Source organism: Nerophis ophidion, unplaced genomic scaffold (assembly GCF_033978795.1).
Source record: "Nerophis ophidion isolate RoL-2023_Sa unplaced genomic scaffold, RoL_Noph_v1.0 HiC_scaffold_48, whole genome shotgun sequence".
Taxonomy (NCBI): Eukaryota; Metazoa; Chordata; class Actinopteri; order Syngnathiformes; family Syngnathidae; genus Nerophis; species Nerophis ophidion.
In genome coordinates this window covers 138,597-155,397 of record NW_026906970.1, presented here as the reverse complement: position 1 = coordinate 155,397, position 16,801 = coordinate 138,597, and the positions used below count along the sequence as shown (strand labels likewise).

Genomic DNA, 16,801 nt, shown 5'->3' with positions numbered 1-16,801 from the left:
GGGGGGGGGGGGGTGCCTGGCGACCCTTTTCTGTCGAGGACGTGAAGATATCCACCTATTCGGAATTATGACAACAGGACATCTGCTGATTGGAGTAAGCGTTGCTCTGGTTTGTCGACAAATTGGAAGTTGCTGGCAGTCTTCAAAGTACCCCAAAGCTGCCACAAATGATTGGAGGATGCGGGAAGAACTGTGGATTACATCGGACTGTCTACCCCGCAGATTTTGAGGACCAGTCATAGACAATTTAGAGTGAAAATCAAATTTTATTTTCACTCGCATACAAATCATTCTAACTTGGATTGTTTCCCTGGCTTCGAAACTCTCCCAAAGGACAGCGCAGCGAACACACAACAAACTCCCTTTTTGTCCCTCATGGACACACACCTGTTGTTTTGGACTTTGGACAAGACAGTACAAATCATCAAGGCCGCGGAACAAAGACACACTGCGGGCTTACACACACACACACACACACACACACACATACATCCACAAAAAAATATACGCCACACATACCCCCCACACCCCCCAACCCAACGCCATCGACGCAACGGTGATGAATGGATGGTCAGCGCCTGAGAGCTGCGGCCTACCACCATGACCTTGAACTACCTTCTCTCTGTTGCTAGATATCTCGAAATGTTTGTTGTGATATGCATATGTGCTTTGCTATGGAGGTTTTTTTCCACTCCAGACTGGGCCCCCTTAGGAGCCCAGTCTAAATTGTATTTTTTTACTCATCCTTCCCCAGCGTTTACCTTTTTCCCATCTTTTAAGGGGCGCCTAATGGCGACCCATCAACGTTCTTGTTCTGTAACCCTGTACACTGTTTGTTTGTCTAATTTTGAGCAGGTTTGTGCTGAAAACAAAGTTTAGTTGTACTTGTGCAATGACAATAAAGACATATCCTTTCCTATCTTATCCTATCCTATCCTATCCTGTTAGAAAGTCAAAATGAAAGTCTTGACGGTTTATTTCAAATCCTGCAGTTTCATTTGCTGCTGCTGTTCTCACCAGCACACTTGTGTTTCTTACACTGCTACTTAGAAGACAATCTTTCACCACACACACTGCAACTCAACACTTTCTCTCCTGGGTGTCTTCTCATGTGTGCTAAAAGGTTTGATCGGTCACAAAAGCTTTTGTTGCAGATTGAACAAGAATGCGATTTTTCACCAGTGTGTGTTCTCATGTGTACTTTGAAACTGTTACTTAGTACAAAACCTTTACTACAGATTGAACAGGAAAAAGGTTTTTCGCCAGTGTGTGTTCTGATGTGTACTTTCAAATATTGACTTTGTGTAAAACCTTTACCACAGGTTAAAGAGGAAAAATGTTTTTCTCCAGTGTGCGTTCTCATGTGCACTTTCAAATATTGACTTTGTGTAAAACCTTTACCACAGATTGAACAAGGAAACGTTTTTTCGCCAGTGTGTGTTCTCATGTGCGCTTTCACATTATGACTTCGAACAAAACGTTTACCACAGACTGAACAGATAAAAGGTTTTTCTCCAGTGTGTGTTCTCATGTGTACTTTCAGATGACTATGGTTTTTAAAAGTTTTGTGACAGTGAGAAGATGTGAAGTGAGTGTTGTCAGTGTGACATGTCTTATCATCTTTAGAGTCTTCATCATCAGTGTCAGGAGAGTGTGACGTTGTGTCCTCACTATCTGATAGTGGAGCTAAGAGCTTGTCTGCTTGTGATCCTCCACAGTGGTCTCCATCAGCTTCTGTTGTCATGTGTTGTGTTGAGCTGCTGCTTGGAGGCTCCCCCCCTCCCCTCTCCTCACTTTCACCTTTCACCTCATCATCTTCACTCTTCACAGGGACACCAGTCACTGGGAACTCCACCAGTCCTTCAATATGCTCTCCCACCTGACTGATGCTGTGTTCCTCCTCTTCCTCTTTAATGTGGGGCATCAGTGAGTCTTCCTCTTCCTTTTTACAGGGAAGGGTCTGTGAAGGATCCTCCTTCACCATCCTGAAGCTATACTCCTTTTTTTCAGGCAGACGTTGTTCTCCACAGACGTCTGCAGGACACACAATGACAAACATGCTTTAGAAATGTCCAGATTTGCTCAGTCACATGAGGCATTCAGTAAGTTTACATGTACTTAATTTATATTTAGTGGTCGACACAACAAGGCGGTTCAATCGAGCTAAAATCTGCTCGTGTGGGACAGGAAGTCATGCATAAACACTAAATAAATTATCTAGTTTACTTTCAAAGTAGAATATTCTGTTTAAGGCGGATGGTATTTTACACTTTGAAAAGTCCTAATGGACATGAAGTCAACTCGTCAAAAGGTTGTCAGACCTAATTTCACCTTCTTGACACAAATGGATGAAAACATTCTGATTCTAAAAGGCCCAAAATTAAAGAATCATAAAACAGGCATATCCTGGGCAGCTATACGGAGGTCTGTACTACAGCGTTGTATTAAAATGACTATTTCCATCTCCAACATGAAAGTGAGTGTCGCTAACACTACTGCACACAGGAAATCATGTGGAGGAGAATTGCAAGTAGTTGAAACAAAGATTGTGAATGACTGACAAGAGGCCCACTTTGTTCATGTAAGTCTACTGTGGGATAAACAAAGTGAGACCTCTTAGTCCAGTTTAAAATCCACAGACCAAGAAGGACACACTTGGATATAGCAATATATTGATGACGGCAATAATTAAGTTATTAGGTTTATTTTCATTTATATCGATCTTGGCCTTCGATTGTGTGAATATTTTAATGCCTCTGGACATTGTATTTAATTCTTTTTAACACCATTTAAGGCCTTTATTTAGGCAAAGTCCATTCAATGATTTTTAATGCTTTTTAATGTCACAAAGAAACCCTGCTAAAGCTCTTAAATTTAAACAATTGTGGACTGATCCATACAAAAATTGACGATAACAATACCAAGCATAATATCAATATAAGGTAATTACAGAAGTTTGATCGATATTATGTATTATATATATTTTGTTGAGTTTGTTATTGTTTACAAACTCAGTAAAAAGGAAGACTTTAAGGGCATAAACCTAATGATTTAATTCAGAGCCATATTTAAATATTCAATTGATATTCTAACACCACCATCCTGTGTTTTTGTCTGATTATGATTGCCAACAAAAATGTAATCATTCAATTATCCTGATGACTTTAAATACCAGAATCCGCATTGATATGACCCATACTGCTTCTGAAACTATTTGGTACTGGATCGATACCAACATTTGTAGTATCAGCCAAAACTAAAGTATCAAACAATAAAACAAGTGATTATTACATTTGAACAAAAGAGAAGACTAAGTGGTTATTACATTTTAACAGGCTTCACGGTGGCAGAGGGGTTAGTGCGTCTGCCTCACAATACAAAGGTCCTGCAGTCCTGGGTTCAAATCCAGGCTCGGGATCTTTCTGTGTGGAGTTTGCATGTTCTCCCCGTGAATGCGTGGGTTCCCTCCGGGTACTCCGGCTTCCTCCCACTTCCAAAGACATGCACCTGGGGATAGGTTGATTGGCAACACTAAATTGGCCCTAGTGTTTGAATGTGAGTGTGAATGTTGTCTGTTTATCTGTGTAGGCCCTGTGATGAGGTGGCGACTTGTCCAGGGTGTACCCCGCCTTCCGCCCGATTGTAGCTGAGATAGGCGCCAGCGCCCCCCGCGACCCCGAAAGGGAATAAGCGGTACAAAATGGATGGATGGATACATTTTAACAGAAGTGTAGATAGAAACACGTTACATTAGAAAGTTCCTAAATAAAAAAGATTTAATGGAGTTATTGAGACATTTCTAGGATGTATTTATGATTTTTCCGAGATTTTGATAGAATTTAATACATTCAAAGGCAATTCGACGGTTTCAGGTTCGATCCTAGTCACTGCCGTTGTGTCCTTGAGCAAGGTACTTTACCCACCTGCTCCCACACTGGTTTAAATGTAACTTAGATCATGGGTTTCACTATGTAAAGCCCTCTGAGTCACAAGAGAAACGCGCTAAATAAATATACTTCACTTCATTTAAAAGGAAACCACACTTTTGTAATTTATTTTGCCTATCAAAAACATATTTTTATTTTTTATGCATTCTAAATAGTAATAAATGCGATCAAAATCTGTTTACAATAGAGGCTACTAGAGTCGCACTATTCTGCCTAAAAATAACTTAAAAAGTATCCAAACACCTCCATTAAGGTTTTATGTACATGCAGTAGGTATATATGTCATTTAGTAACAGGTACTTTTTTAAAAAGATGGAATATTTACGTATTTTTGCTTATTAGCGCATCACTTTCAAAAAAGCATCACTACATGTGCTTTTTTTTTCAACATCACTGAATATTACACACTGCAGACTTCCTGAGAGCCAACAAATATAATAAAACATCACTTACTGTACAATGTCTGCTGTCACTATGATGCAGACTGATAGACTCTTGTTATATTCCCGTTTGGATGAGGACAGACTCATAATCGTCGCACGGTATGGGGGGTGAAGCCAAGCGTCTTTTCGGGCCTAAATTGGCTGTCAAAGGGAACCAACTTGTCAGAGTACGTCCTCATCCTTCTACTACCCAGGTGAGAGGCCACTTATAATAACAATATCACTAATACTTGGTTGGTATTCAAGCCACAAAATGCAAATGTAGTATTGTTGGCACTTTTTGGATGGTTATAGAGGACCTCTCATTGGCTCCATTGCAAGTGGACTTTTATTTACATTCATGAGTTACAATGGGATTTAAAAATATATATATCAATTGTCATGTATTTCATAATGATTGTGAAGGATAGAAAAAATTCCCCCAAAAAGTGCAGTTGTCCTCTAAATTCAAACGATTAGATTTAAAGGCCTACAGAAATGAGATTTTATTCAAACGGGGATAGCAGGTCCATTCTATGTGTCATACTTGATCATTCACGATATTGCCATATTTTTGCTGAAAGGATTTAGTAGAGAACATCCATGATAAAGTTCGCAACTTTTGGTCGCTAAGAGAAAAGCCCTGCCTTTACCGGAAGTCGCAGACGATGACATCACCTGTGTTATGGCTCCTCACATATTCACATTGTTTTTAATGGGAGCCTCCAACAAAAACAGCTATTCGGACCGAGAAAACGACAATTTCCCCATTAATTTGAGCGCGGATGAAAGATTTGTGTTTGTAGATATTGATAGTGACGGACTAGAAAAAAAAAAAAAACGCGATTGCATTGGGACGGATTTTGATGTTTTTAGACATATTTACTAAGATAATTCTGGGAAATCCCTTATCTTTCTATTGTGATGCTTGTGTTTTAGTGAGTTTAATAGTACCTGATAGTCGGAGGTGTGTCTCCACGGGTGTCTTGACGCCAATGTCTCAGAGGAGTTGACGGCAGCTTTATGGACGGCACAAGTTCAGCTTTTCTCCGGTAAGAAGCGACGTTTTAACCACAATTTTGTCACCGAAACCTGCTGGTTGACATTCTGTCGTGATTCATGTTCGCTTGACCGCGCTCTGATCCATAGGAAAGTTTGATCTCCGGGAATTTTAAACAAGGAATCACCATGTGTTTGTGTGGCTAAAGGCTAAAGCTTCCCAACTCCATCTTTGTACTTTGACTTCTGAAATATTAATTGAACAAATTGCAAAAGATTCAGCAACACAGATGTCCAAAATACTGTGTAATTATGCGGTTAAAGCAGACGACTTTTAGCTGTGTGTGTGTGCAGCGCTCATACTTCCTATAAACCCGTGACGTCTTGCGTAGACGTCATCGTAACACAACGTTTTTAAGACGAAACTCCCGGGAAATTTAAAATTGCAATTTAGTAAACTAAAAAGGCCGTATTGGCATGTGTTGCAATGTTAATATTTCATCATTGATATATAAACTATCAGACTGTGTGGTGGCTAGTAGTGGCTTTCAGTAGGCCGTTAGGAACCAGTACTAAAAAAAAAATGGTACTTGGTGTACATCTCTTATCTTCACCACTAAACCCTTGAAATATGCTGACATATTTGCTGCTAAGGTAAATAAACAGAAGCCATATTGAACGTTTGCCTTCATTTGACCACGTGAGGTAAGGAGGACGGCCTCTAGGTCACATGGTTACACCCCAGCAATTACACTGTTGATGATTGATGAGCATTCATTTTTAAATGGTGGTGTTAAAAAGCAAATATATCTCCATCTTTAGTGATAAATGTGTCCCCCGGATGAACATGTGTCACAAACATTGTATTAGATGATATGTGGATGTTGTGCTTACTTGGACTGTGATGAAGCTGTGAGGACTCAGGTGGTTTGTCTTCATGCTCTTCAGTCTTCACAGAGACAACAGTCAGTGGAAACTTGCTGACATCAGCCTCCTCCTGCCCTACAGGACACTCTCCCTCCTGACTGATCCACACTTCCTCCTCTTCCTCTTTAATGTGGGGGGGCTGTGGATCCTCCTGCTGCTGAAGGGGACGTTCTTCTTGACGAGCGTTCATCTGTTGGACGTCCACAAGACAACACAAACAAACTTCAGCTCAGACGTGTCAAATGTTTTTCCAAGTGGACTGACACCACTTTGTGGTGATGTTCTTCTACACATGGAATAATCATCAGTGATTGATTATTATGAATTGTGTCATTGATCCTGTTTTCTGCATTTACATTAATTATTGATTAAAAAGTAACAACTTATAGAAAACCTCCTGCTGGGATTTTAATACCGTCATGACTGCATGAAGTCAGTCTGCACGTATAAAAGTGTCATTGTGCTGCAGCATCAAGTGACGCCAACTGGCTCCTCCCACTACCAACCTACCAGCCAACCTTGACGTGCACCTCCAAAATAGTCCCACCTCACGTCAACGGTGACCAGGACTACAGAGCTGTGGTCGGTTGGCTTTACTTTTACGCACAATATCCTCTCCTTGTTCTCCATTACCTACCTGCTTGGCACTCAGCATCAAGGGTTGGAATTGGGGGTTAAATCACCATAAATGATTCCCGGGCGCAGCACCGCTGCTGCCCACTGCTCCCCTCACCTCCCAGGGTGTGATCAAGGGGATGGGTCAAATGCAGAGGACACATTTCACCACACCTAGTGTGTGTGAGACAATCATTGCTACTTTAACTTTCTTCTGCGAAAGCAACATTTTTAACCCAACAGAAAACAAACAGAAGTGCAGTGAAGCACGTGGAACAAGTGCCAGCGAGTATGTATATATATATATACATATATGTATATATAAATATATACATATATATATATATATATATATATATATATATACAAATTCATAAATGTAAACAAATATTTAGAATATTTGGGTACCTCATGTTTCGACTACATACAAAATATTGATGCAAATTCATTTTGTGTGCAGTATATTAAAGCTATTTTTAATATTTAACATTTATTTAATTAAATATTTATTTTAGTCTGACTGAATAAGCATTAATCACTTACAATTGTGCAAATAGTGTATTCGTAATAACAAACATCAGTTGATTTAATTTCCATGATATGTCCACCCAATGCAGCTGAGATAGGCTCCAACACCCCCTGTCCCCCCTCGCAACACCAAATAGGGACAAGCGGTAGAAAAATGGATGGATGGTTGTTATCAAGGTAATAGAAGTGCGTGCAAACATCATTTGTATTTATTGCTAATAAAGTTGACAGCAACATAAAGCAGACCACTGCAATAATACATTATATTACACTGTCATTACAATAACAATAATATTTTTTTTCATCCTGTAAAGCATCTTTGAGTACACTGAAAAGCGTTATACCAAATAAAATGTATTATTATTATTATTATACCATGTGACTTATTCCAGACTTAAATTTCGAGACGTTCGTTTCTTTCTAGTAACAAATATTTAATGATGTTAAGCGTGACTGTAATATACAACAAAAAACAGTTAAAGTATTAAATAAGTCAATATAATTCTCATAGAGAACATATAAAATACACTCCTCCAAAAAGACGCTCGCATTTGCTACAAAGGCCTGCTAGCGGGCTAACGCTAGCACGTTAGCTTCGAACAACATATGAGGTAAATAAGATAAATAATATGAAAATATATCATGTATATTACCTCATAAGCCGCGTGTACAAGAGAGGAGTGGAATATATTCTTCCTATTGTTACACCAGCAACTCTTTTTTGTCTTCTGTGGCCGGGCGAAGGAAGTGTGCACCACTCACTATTGTCCCAGTGAAACACGTGTTTGAAGGAAGTGTGCATCACTCACTAGTGTCCCAGTGAAACACGTGTTTGAAGGAAGTGTGCACCACTCACTATTGTCCCAGTGAAACACGTGTTTGAAGGAAGTGTGCACCACTCACTATTGTCCCAGTGAAACACGTGTTTGAAGGAAGTGTGCACCACTCACTATTGTCCCAGTGAAACACGTGTTTGAAGGAAGTGTGCACCACTCACTAGTGTCCCAGTGAAACACGTGTTTGAAGGAAGTGTGCACCACTCACTATTGTCCCAGTGAAACACGTGTTTGAAGGAAGTGTGCACCACTCACTATTGTCCCAGTGAAACACGTGTTTGAAGGAAGTGTGCACCACTCACTATTGTCCCAGTGAAACACGTGTTTGAAGGAAGTGTGCGCCACTCACTATTGTCCCAGTGAAACACGTGTTTGAAGGAAGTGTGCACCACTCACTATTGTCCCAGTGAAACACGTGTTTGAAGGAAGTGTGCACCACTCACTATTGTCCCAGTGAAACACGTGTTTGAAGGAAGTGTGCACCACTCACTATTGTCCCAGTTAAACACGTGTTTGAAGGAAGTGTGCACCACTCACTATTGTCCCGGTGAAACACGTGTTTGGCCAACATTTGTTCCGCGGTTGAGAACACCTCGATGACGTCACACAGGAGGAAGAACAAAACAAGATGGCGTCTGGCGGAGATTACGTTGTTTTGGTTATTATGGTTTCTAGGTCTTAATTACAACGTACATGTGCACATGTGTGTCGTTTAACAGAGTAAACGTCGTTATTAATTGTTTGTATGCGGATACATTAGTCTGAGTGCACTTTGACGTGCTAGCCTAGCCTGCTGGTTAGCTTAGCTTGTTAGCTGCTAACAAAGAGAGGCGGAAGTGATCGACACATCAAAGCAGAGATCCAATGTAAGTGTAAAGTGTTTTTATTGTGTGAACATGTCTACATTACAAATGATGTGAGTGTTGCTGAATCAGCGACTAATGCTGCTGTTGAAGAAATATTTGTGATGTTAGAAAAAAAAAAAAACGATAGCAGAGTACAAGGAGGAACTTTGTCCAACAAAAGAGGAGAAGGAGCGACAACATCAACTACTGGACGCTGTTTTCAAGAAACATCAAGTTGTGTTACACATCCAGCCTTCCATCCCTCTTCTGCTTATCTGAGGTCGGGTCGTGGGGGCAACAGCCTAAGCAGGGAAGCCCAGACTTTCCTCTCCCCAGTCGCTTCATCCAGCTCTTCCCGGGGGATCCCAAGGCGTTCCCAGGCCAGCTGGGAGACATAGTCTACCCAACGTTTCCTGGGTCTTCCCCGGGGCCTCCTACCGGTCGGATGTGCCCTAAACACCTCCCTAGGGAGGCGTTCGGGTGGCATCCTGACCAGATGCCTGAACCACCTTATCTGGCTCCTCTCCATGTGGAGGAGCAGCGGCTTTACTTTGAGTTCCTCCCAGATGACAGAGCTTCTCACCCTATCTCTAAGGGAGAGCCCAGCCACACGGCAGAGGAAACTCATTTAAAATAGAATAGACTTGATTGTCATTATATTTGCGTATAACAAGATCAAAGACTCCAACAAAAGGTGCGGTAGGGGGAACAAATATAGGGTCAAATAAATAACACAAGAGCTAATAAGGGAAAACTAACACTTGAAATAAACAGACCGCTTCGGCCACTTGTACTAGTGATCTTATCCTTTCGGTCATGACCCAAAGCTCATGACCATAGGTGAGGATGGGAACGTAGATCGACCGGTAAATTGAGAGCTTTGCCTTCCGGCTCAGCTCCTTCTTCACCACAACGGATCGATACAGCGTCCCCATTACTGAAGACGCCGCACCGATCTGCCTGTCGATCTCACGATCCACTCTTCCCTCGCTTGTGAACAAGACTCCAAGGTACTTGAACTCCTCCACTTGGGGCAGGGTCTCCTCCCCAACCCGGAGATGACACCCCACCCTTTTCTGTACGAGAACCTTGAACTCGGATTTGGAGGTGCTGATTCTCATCCCAGTCACTTCACACTCTGTTGCAAACCGATCCAGTTAGAGCTAAAGTTCCTGGCCAGATGAAGAGACTTAATCCTGCAGCCACCAAACCGGATCCCCTCAACGCCTTGACTGCGCCTAGAAATTCTGTCCATAAAAGTTTTGAACAGAATCGGCGCTTTGGCGGAGTCCAACCCTCACTGGAAAAGTGTCCGACTTACTGCCGGCAATGCGGACCAAGTTCTGACACTGATCGTACAGGGAGCGGACCGCCACAATCAGACAGTCCGATACCCCATACTCTTTGAGCACTCCCCACAGGACTTCCGAGGGACACGGTTGAATGCCTTCTCCAAGTCCACAAAACACATGTAGACTGGTTGGGCAAACTCCCATGCACCCTCAACAACCCTGCCCAGAGTATAGACCTGGTCCACAGTTCCACGACCAGGATGAAAACCACACTGTTCCTCCTAAATCCGAGGTTCGACTATGCGGCATAAACTCCTCTCCAGTACTTCTGAATAGACCTTCCCGGGAAGGCTGAGGATGCTTCTACATATTGACACAAATATATAAAAAACAGTAACCTTGTGACGGATGCTTTTGCAATTGTTTTATTTGATCTTTCACAACACCTGGTGGCCACAATAATTCATGAAGTCAAGCTCATGGCTCACAATGTTGGCTAACGCAGACTTGTTTGTTACTGGATACTTTCTATCAGACTTCTGTTTTGGAGACTTTGTGTACGTATTAAGCAACTATAATTATTTGATATGCTTAAAAGTGCTGTTTTAGCTTAGCTGTTGTGTAGCTGCTCGCTCCTTGTAGCTTACAGCAGGTGTGTCCAAAGTGCAGCCCATAACTATGTTTTTAATTGACAACGGGGAATTTTGAAAATGTGGTATTTGCGTGTCGGTCCAATCAGCAGCAGTTACGCCCTGTTTCATCATTAAATGGGTTGTACTTGTATAGCGCTTTTCTACCTTCAAGGTACTCAAAGCGCTTTGACACTACTTCCACATTTACCCATTCACACACACATTCACACACTGATGGAGGGAGCTGCCATGCAAGGCGCCAACCAGCACCCATCAGGAGCAAGGGTGAAGTGTCTTGCTCAGGACACAACGGACATGACGAGGTTGGTTCTAGGTGGGATTTGAACCAGTGACCCTCGGGTTGCGCACAGCCACTCTTCCACTGCGCCACGCCGTCCCTATTGGACCTAAGTCTTTGGCTTGGTAGGCGGGTACGAGGCTACCAAGCCAGGTGGTACGAGCACGAGCACGGAGGAGCCTTTGTAGTGGTGTCGCAGCTCGGTGGTCGTGCCGTCAGGTAACACCAGGAAGGTTCCTTCTGTGCGATATTGACTGGTGCTTTTTTTCTCCCTGGACTCTGACTTCATATCTGGTGTTGTCCCTCAGACCTCGGCCAAGAAGCCACGTAAACAGTGTGAAGAATGTGGGCGATAAGAGTGTGTGTGCGTGGGCATGAACTTGCACCCACTTTCAACTGGAACTCAGGACATATGATTAGTTGCACGGCCTATTCTAATCTATATTAAACAGCGTCCGGGGCTTGCGTCCACTGCGGGGGTGCGTCATCGCTCTCTCGGTGTGGGTCGTTGCGCTCTTCGTCTGCTGGCCGTTGTTTCCTCCTCCGTGCTGCTCTCCCGCTCGTTCCTCCCTCGCCCTTTTTGTACTCTAGCAGGTGTGTAATATACGCACCTGGCTCAGATTGCCGCTGCAGTGTCGCTTCGCGTGTGTCATGCCTCTCCTCGCCGCCGCATGCCCCGCCTCCTGGCCTCCAGGTGGGCCCGCGCTGCTGCTTTCCGCCCATTGTCGGCCCGTCGGCTGTGTCTCTCCACACATACAATGTCTGCTTTCACTGGGATGCCGACTGATGGGATGTTCATGTCTTCCCGTTTAGATGAAGAATTAATCATCGCAAACGGTTAAAAAGGGTGGGTGCAAAAGAGCATATTACTTAATCTTTCTAGCCATCTCCAGGTCTAAGTTGGATGTTTTTTGGAGGACTTTGTGGGTCTAATAGAGGAGCTCCCATTGACTCCAATGTTAACTGATTTTTGCTCACGTTTATTTAATAATTACATTTATAAAAGTTTAAAACATATGTCTTACATAAGGATTGTGAATGATAGGCAACATTTTAAAAAAGTGCAGTTTCCTTTGAATTTGTCAGATAAGTAAACAGTCCTTCAAATTAAAGATGTAAAACAATTGAGGTTGTTTATAGATATTATCCACTATGAAGTTACGGTAAAACCAAGCACACAAGGGAAAGTACATTCATATACACATGAAGTACACACACGTGTAAGAATCATGTTAACCACCAAAATATTGTCTTGTTCTCCTAAAGCCAATATCGAGTATCCTTTGGTGAGCTGACCGTATCGTCACACCCTTAGTTGAAAGCACACCATCCCCATGACATGACACTTCCACATGATGTAGAACAGTAGTCCCACATTTTAAACATACACACACATCTGAAGAATATTAAAAAATACAATTGGTGGGCCAAACAAAATGACTTGGCGAACTAATGTTTGGTATGGGCGATATGACCTCAAATCTATATCCTAATAACAATACATGTCACGATATATAATTTGGTGTATAATTGATACTAGAAGAATTTTAAAGCGGGTTACAAAAGCTCCTAATTTGGCAGCTGACATATGCAGTAACATATTGTATCATTTATAATTGTATTATTTTGTTGAAAAAAATATTTTTAATGTACTTGTTTATTTACTGTTAATATCTGGTTACTTTATTTGAGAAAATAATACTGGAAATGATGTAATATTTTACTGCATATTTCAACAACTAAATTAGGAGACTCTGTAGCCTGTTTTAAAATGGTTCTATTAGTAATTCAATATGAAATAATATATCGTAAAATCAATTTTAAACCAAATCGTTTATCCATAGTAAAAAGTCCTGTTGTTCTGGTTGGTTTTTATTTTCCTGTGAAAAATGTTGTAAAGAGTAACGTGTTTGTGCATCACTGAGATTTCAAGACAGTTCATACAATAACTTGTTTTTCCTAAGTGCATGTCAAAGTACTTAATGCATTGTGTGACTGAGCAGATATGGATGTTTCTCAAACTTGTGTTTGTCTTGCAGACGTCTGTGAAGAACATCTTCACCCTGAGCAACAGAAGTGGAGCTTCAGGATGCAGACGGAGGAGCCACAGCACAACCTCATTAAGAAGGAAAAGGAATACCCACTGATCCCCCATTTTAAAAATGAAGAGGAACACCCACTAATCCCCCATTTTAAAGAGGAAGAGGAGGACCCACTGACACCCCATTTTAAAAAGGAAGCAGTGGATCCACAGACCCCTCACATTAAGGCGGAAGAGGAATACCCACTGATCCCCCATTTTAAAAATGAAGAGGAACACCAATGGCTACCCTTTTTTAAAGAGGAGATGGAGGAACCACTGACACCACATTTTAAAAAGGAAGCGGTGGATCCACTGAGCCCTCACATTAAGGCGGAAGAGGAGGACCCACTGACCCCTCACATTAAAGAGGAAGAGGAGGAACACAGCATCAGTCAGCAGAGAGAGCATCTTGAAGGACTGGAGGAGGTTGATGTCATCAAGATGCCAGTGACTGGTGTCCCTGTGAAGAGTGAAGATGATGAGGTGAAAGGTGAAAGTGAGGAGAGGGGAGGGGGGGAGCCTCCAAGCAGCAGCTCAACACAACACATGACAACAGAAGCTGATGGAGACCACTGTGGAGGATCACAAGCAGACAAGCTCTTAGCTCCACTATCAGATAGTGAGGACACAACGTCACACTCTCCTGACACTGATGATGAAGACTCTAAAGATGATAAGACATGTCACACTGACAACACTCACTTCACATCTTCTCACTCTCACAAAACTTTTAAATACCCTAGTCTTCGGAAAGTACACATGAGAACACACTGGAGAAAGACATTTTTTGTGTTCAATCTGCGGTAAAGATTTTACTCAAAGATACATTTTGAAAATACACATGAGAATACACACTGGAGAAAAACCTTTTTCCTGCTCAGAATGTGGTAAAAGTTTTGGAAAAAATCAAAGTTTAAAAGTACACATGAGAACACACACAGGAGAAAAACCGTTTTCCTGCTCAGAATGTGGTAAAAGTTTTGTAAGAAATGAACGTTTAAATGCACACATGAGATCACACACTGGAGAAAAACCTTTTTCATGTTCAATCTGCGGTAAAGATTTTACTCGAAGGGACCATTTCAAAAAACACATGAGAATACACACTGGAGAACAACCTTTTTCATGTTCAATATGCGGTAAATATTTTGCTCGAAAGAACTACTTGAAAATACACATGAGTACACACACTGGTGAAAAACCTTATACTTGTTCAGTATGTTGTAGAAGTTTTATACAAAGTATGCATTTGAAAAGACACATGAGAATACACACTGGAGAAAAACCTTTTTCATGTTCAGTCTGCAGTAAAGATTTTACTCAAATGCACCATTTCAAAGCACACATGACAAGACACACTGCAGACAAACCTTAAACATGTTCAGTGTGTTGTAAAAGTTGTATACAAAGTCCGTATTTTGAAAAGACTCATGAGAAGACACCCAGGAGAGAAAGTGTTGAGTTGCAGTGTGTGTGGTGAAAGATTGTCTTCTAAGTACCAGTGTAAGAAACACAAGTGTGCTGGTGAGAACAGCAGCAGCAAATGAAACTGCAGGATTTGAAATAAACTCTCAAGACTTTCATTTTGACTTTCTAACAACATCAGCACATAGATTCTAACATTTATAGATTAGATATTTCAGATTATTGCTTTTTTCAGTCAAGTACATGTTTTAATATACAACATTGTGTACTTTTATTTAAAAATGAACACAACACTTTGACTGTAAAGGTGAGAATGAACAGGACAAAACATGTTACGAATACTTTTTATGTGTATAGATATATTCAGAAATCATGTTTGATTTTTAATGATGTTGTAGAGTAACTCCTTTAAATGATGTACATATGTGTTTTACATGTGTTCATACCTTTGCTTTTGAGTACACATAAATCCCTCTTAGTTCAAATTTAGTGGTTCACACTTGAAACACCTTCTGGACCACTTCTGGAAGCATATTATTATTTACTTTATACATCATTTAAACAGTTGTCTTTTATACAATATCATTTACTTTTAAAATCTGTGACTTCATGAATCATTTGTTGGCTCTCTTTTGTAATATGAATATTGTTTTATATGTATGTCCCCTTTATGCAATATGTAGGTTAGAGAAAATGGCAACATTATATGTGGAAGGTTATGAAGGATAGTTTTGTTTTTAATAATCTACATTTCTTATTTTTTTTAAAAACTACACATGACAATTTTAAAAAAAAAAGTTGTTTATGATTTTGTTCCCCCTTTTTTAGAATCCCTCAAACATTATCAATTTCAGAAAACATGGGGAAGTTTGGATTGTTAGGGAAAAGTCAATAAAAGTCAATCCATCCATTGTTTCTACCACTTGTCCCTTTCATTTTTTATGTATAGCATTTAATCACAAACTTGTCAGCCAAAGGGTGTTGCGTTTTGGAGAAACTCCTTCTGTCAGAGTGCTGTTCAACACAGTAAAGAGGAACCCAAGGATGCACAGGACACTGAGTAAAACACATTTTTTACTGCGGAAATCTACCCACAAAAACAATCCAAACAGGAGGAAACAAAAAGCGACGGTGCGAAACAGAGAAGACAAAATGTGTATTGTGGACAAAATAACAAAAGATACATATATACAAAAATGAACTAAACTTGGTTTGGAGTTACAAGACGTGCACACTACAAAACAACACCAAGATGGATGGCACTGGGAATGGCCAAGGTAGCAAAATACTCAAAGCATAGAATCAACTGGCGTGGAGTAGAATCGCCGAGTGCCATCCAGCTGTCAAGGTGCTGCTTAAGTAGCACCAGGGTCAATCGGAGGCAGCTGTGCACGTCCCACAACTCCGCCCACAAAGGCAACACAGGGACTTTAGGAGGAAGGAGAAATGTAAGAACAAGATCAACTGCACCAAAAGAGGAAAACTGACAATACAAACCACAAGGTGGCAGCAGGTGGTGACAACTTCCCTCAAATTAAATTTGGGAAAAAAATGGACTGACCATAAGAGATAAATCATCACAAATGAAGTTAAATCATTCAAAAGTTTACCTTTGTAATTCACTTCTATCCAAATAAATCCAGGACGGTTCTCCAGAATGTTCCATTCGAGAATGCTGTCAAACTGTTATGTCTACTAGGAAAATTAAATTCCAATACATTGTTAAATATTTGAACATTTTTACGAAAATAAGTTGTATGTCTTTGTTTAGAAATTTTGAAATCGACAGGTTTACTTTTATTTTCACAATAAGTAAATAGTATATAATAAAATAGTTTTACCGTTGTGGGAAACTGGTTGTACTTATTTCTCTCGCGAGATTTGGAAAAGAGCTGGTTACTTGTTTCTCTCGCGAGATCTGACAACACTGCGCGCGAACCAAACACGGCGAG

At 40.9% G+C, this 16,801-nt stretch overlaps 2 protein-coding genes across 2 annotated transcripts; one reads left to right on the top strand and one right to left on the bottom strand.

The window, feature by feature from the left end:
- Positions 1-24: 24 nt before the first annotated feature.
- On the bottom strand, positions 25-8,213 carry LOC133546917 (zinc finger and SCAN domain-containing protein 2-like). The gene is made up of 3 exons (XM_061892770.1): positions 8,092-8,213; positions 6,263-6,485; positions 25-2,034 (listed from the first exon to the last, which is right to left on the bottom strand). The coding sequence occupies exons 2-3, from the start codon at positions 6,483-6,485 to the stop codon at positions 1,043-1,045; spliced, it is 1,215 nt and encodes a 404-aa protein (XP_061748754.1). The 5' UTR covers positions 8,092-8,213; the 3' UTR covers positions 25-1,042.
- A 667-nt stretch (positions 8,214-8,880) lies between these two features.
- LOC133546921 (uncharacterized) lies at positions 8,881-15,768 on the top strand. Its single transcript, XM_061892775.1, has 2 exons — positions 8,881-9,140; positions 13,381-15,768. Exon 2 carries the CDS (start codon positions 13,431-13,433, stop codon positions 14,229-14,231), a length of 801 nt encoding a protein of 266 aa, XP_061748759.1. The 5' UTR covers positions 8,881-9,140; positions 13,381-13,430; the 3' UTR covers positions 14,232-15,768.
- The last annotated feature ends 1,033 nt before the right edge of the window (positions 15,769-16,801 follow it).

Coding starts and splice junctions, on each gene's coding strand:
- LOC133546917 (XM_061892770.1), bottom strand. CDS start 6,485: ATGAACGCTCGTCAAGAAGAACGTCCCCTTCAGCAGCAGGAGGATCCA. Junction 2,035..6,262: donor ACAGCTTCATCACAGTCCAA/GTAAGCACAACA, acceptor TGTGTCCTGCAG/ACGTCTGTGGAGAACAACGT.
- LOC133546921 (XM_061892775.1), top strand. CDS start 13,431: ATGCAGACGGAGGAGCCACAGCACAACCTCATTAAGAAGGAAAAGGAA.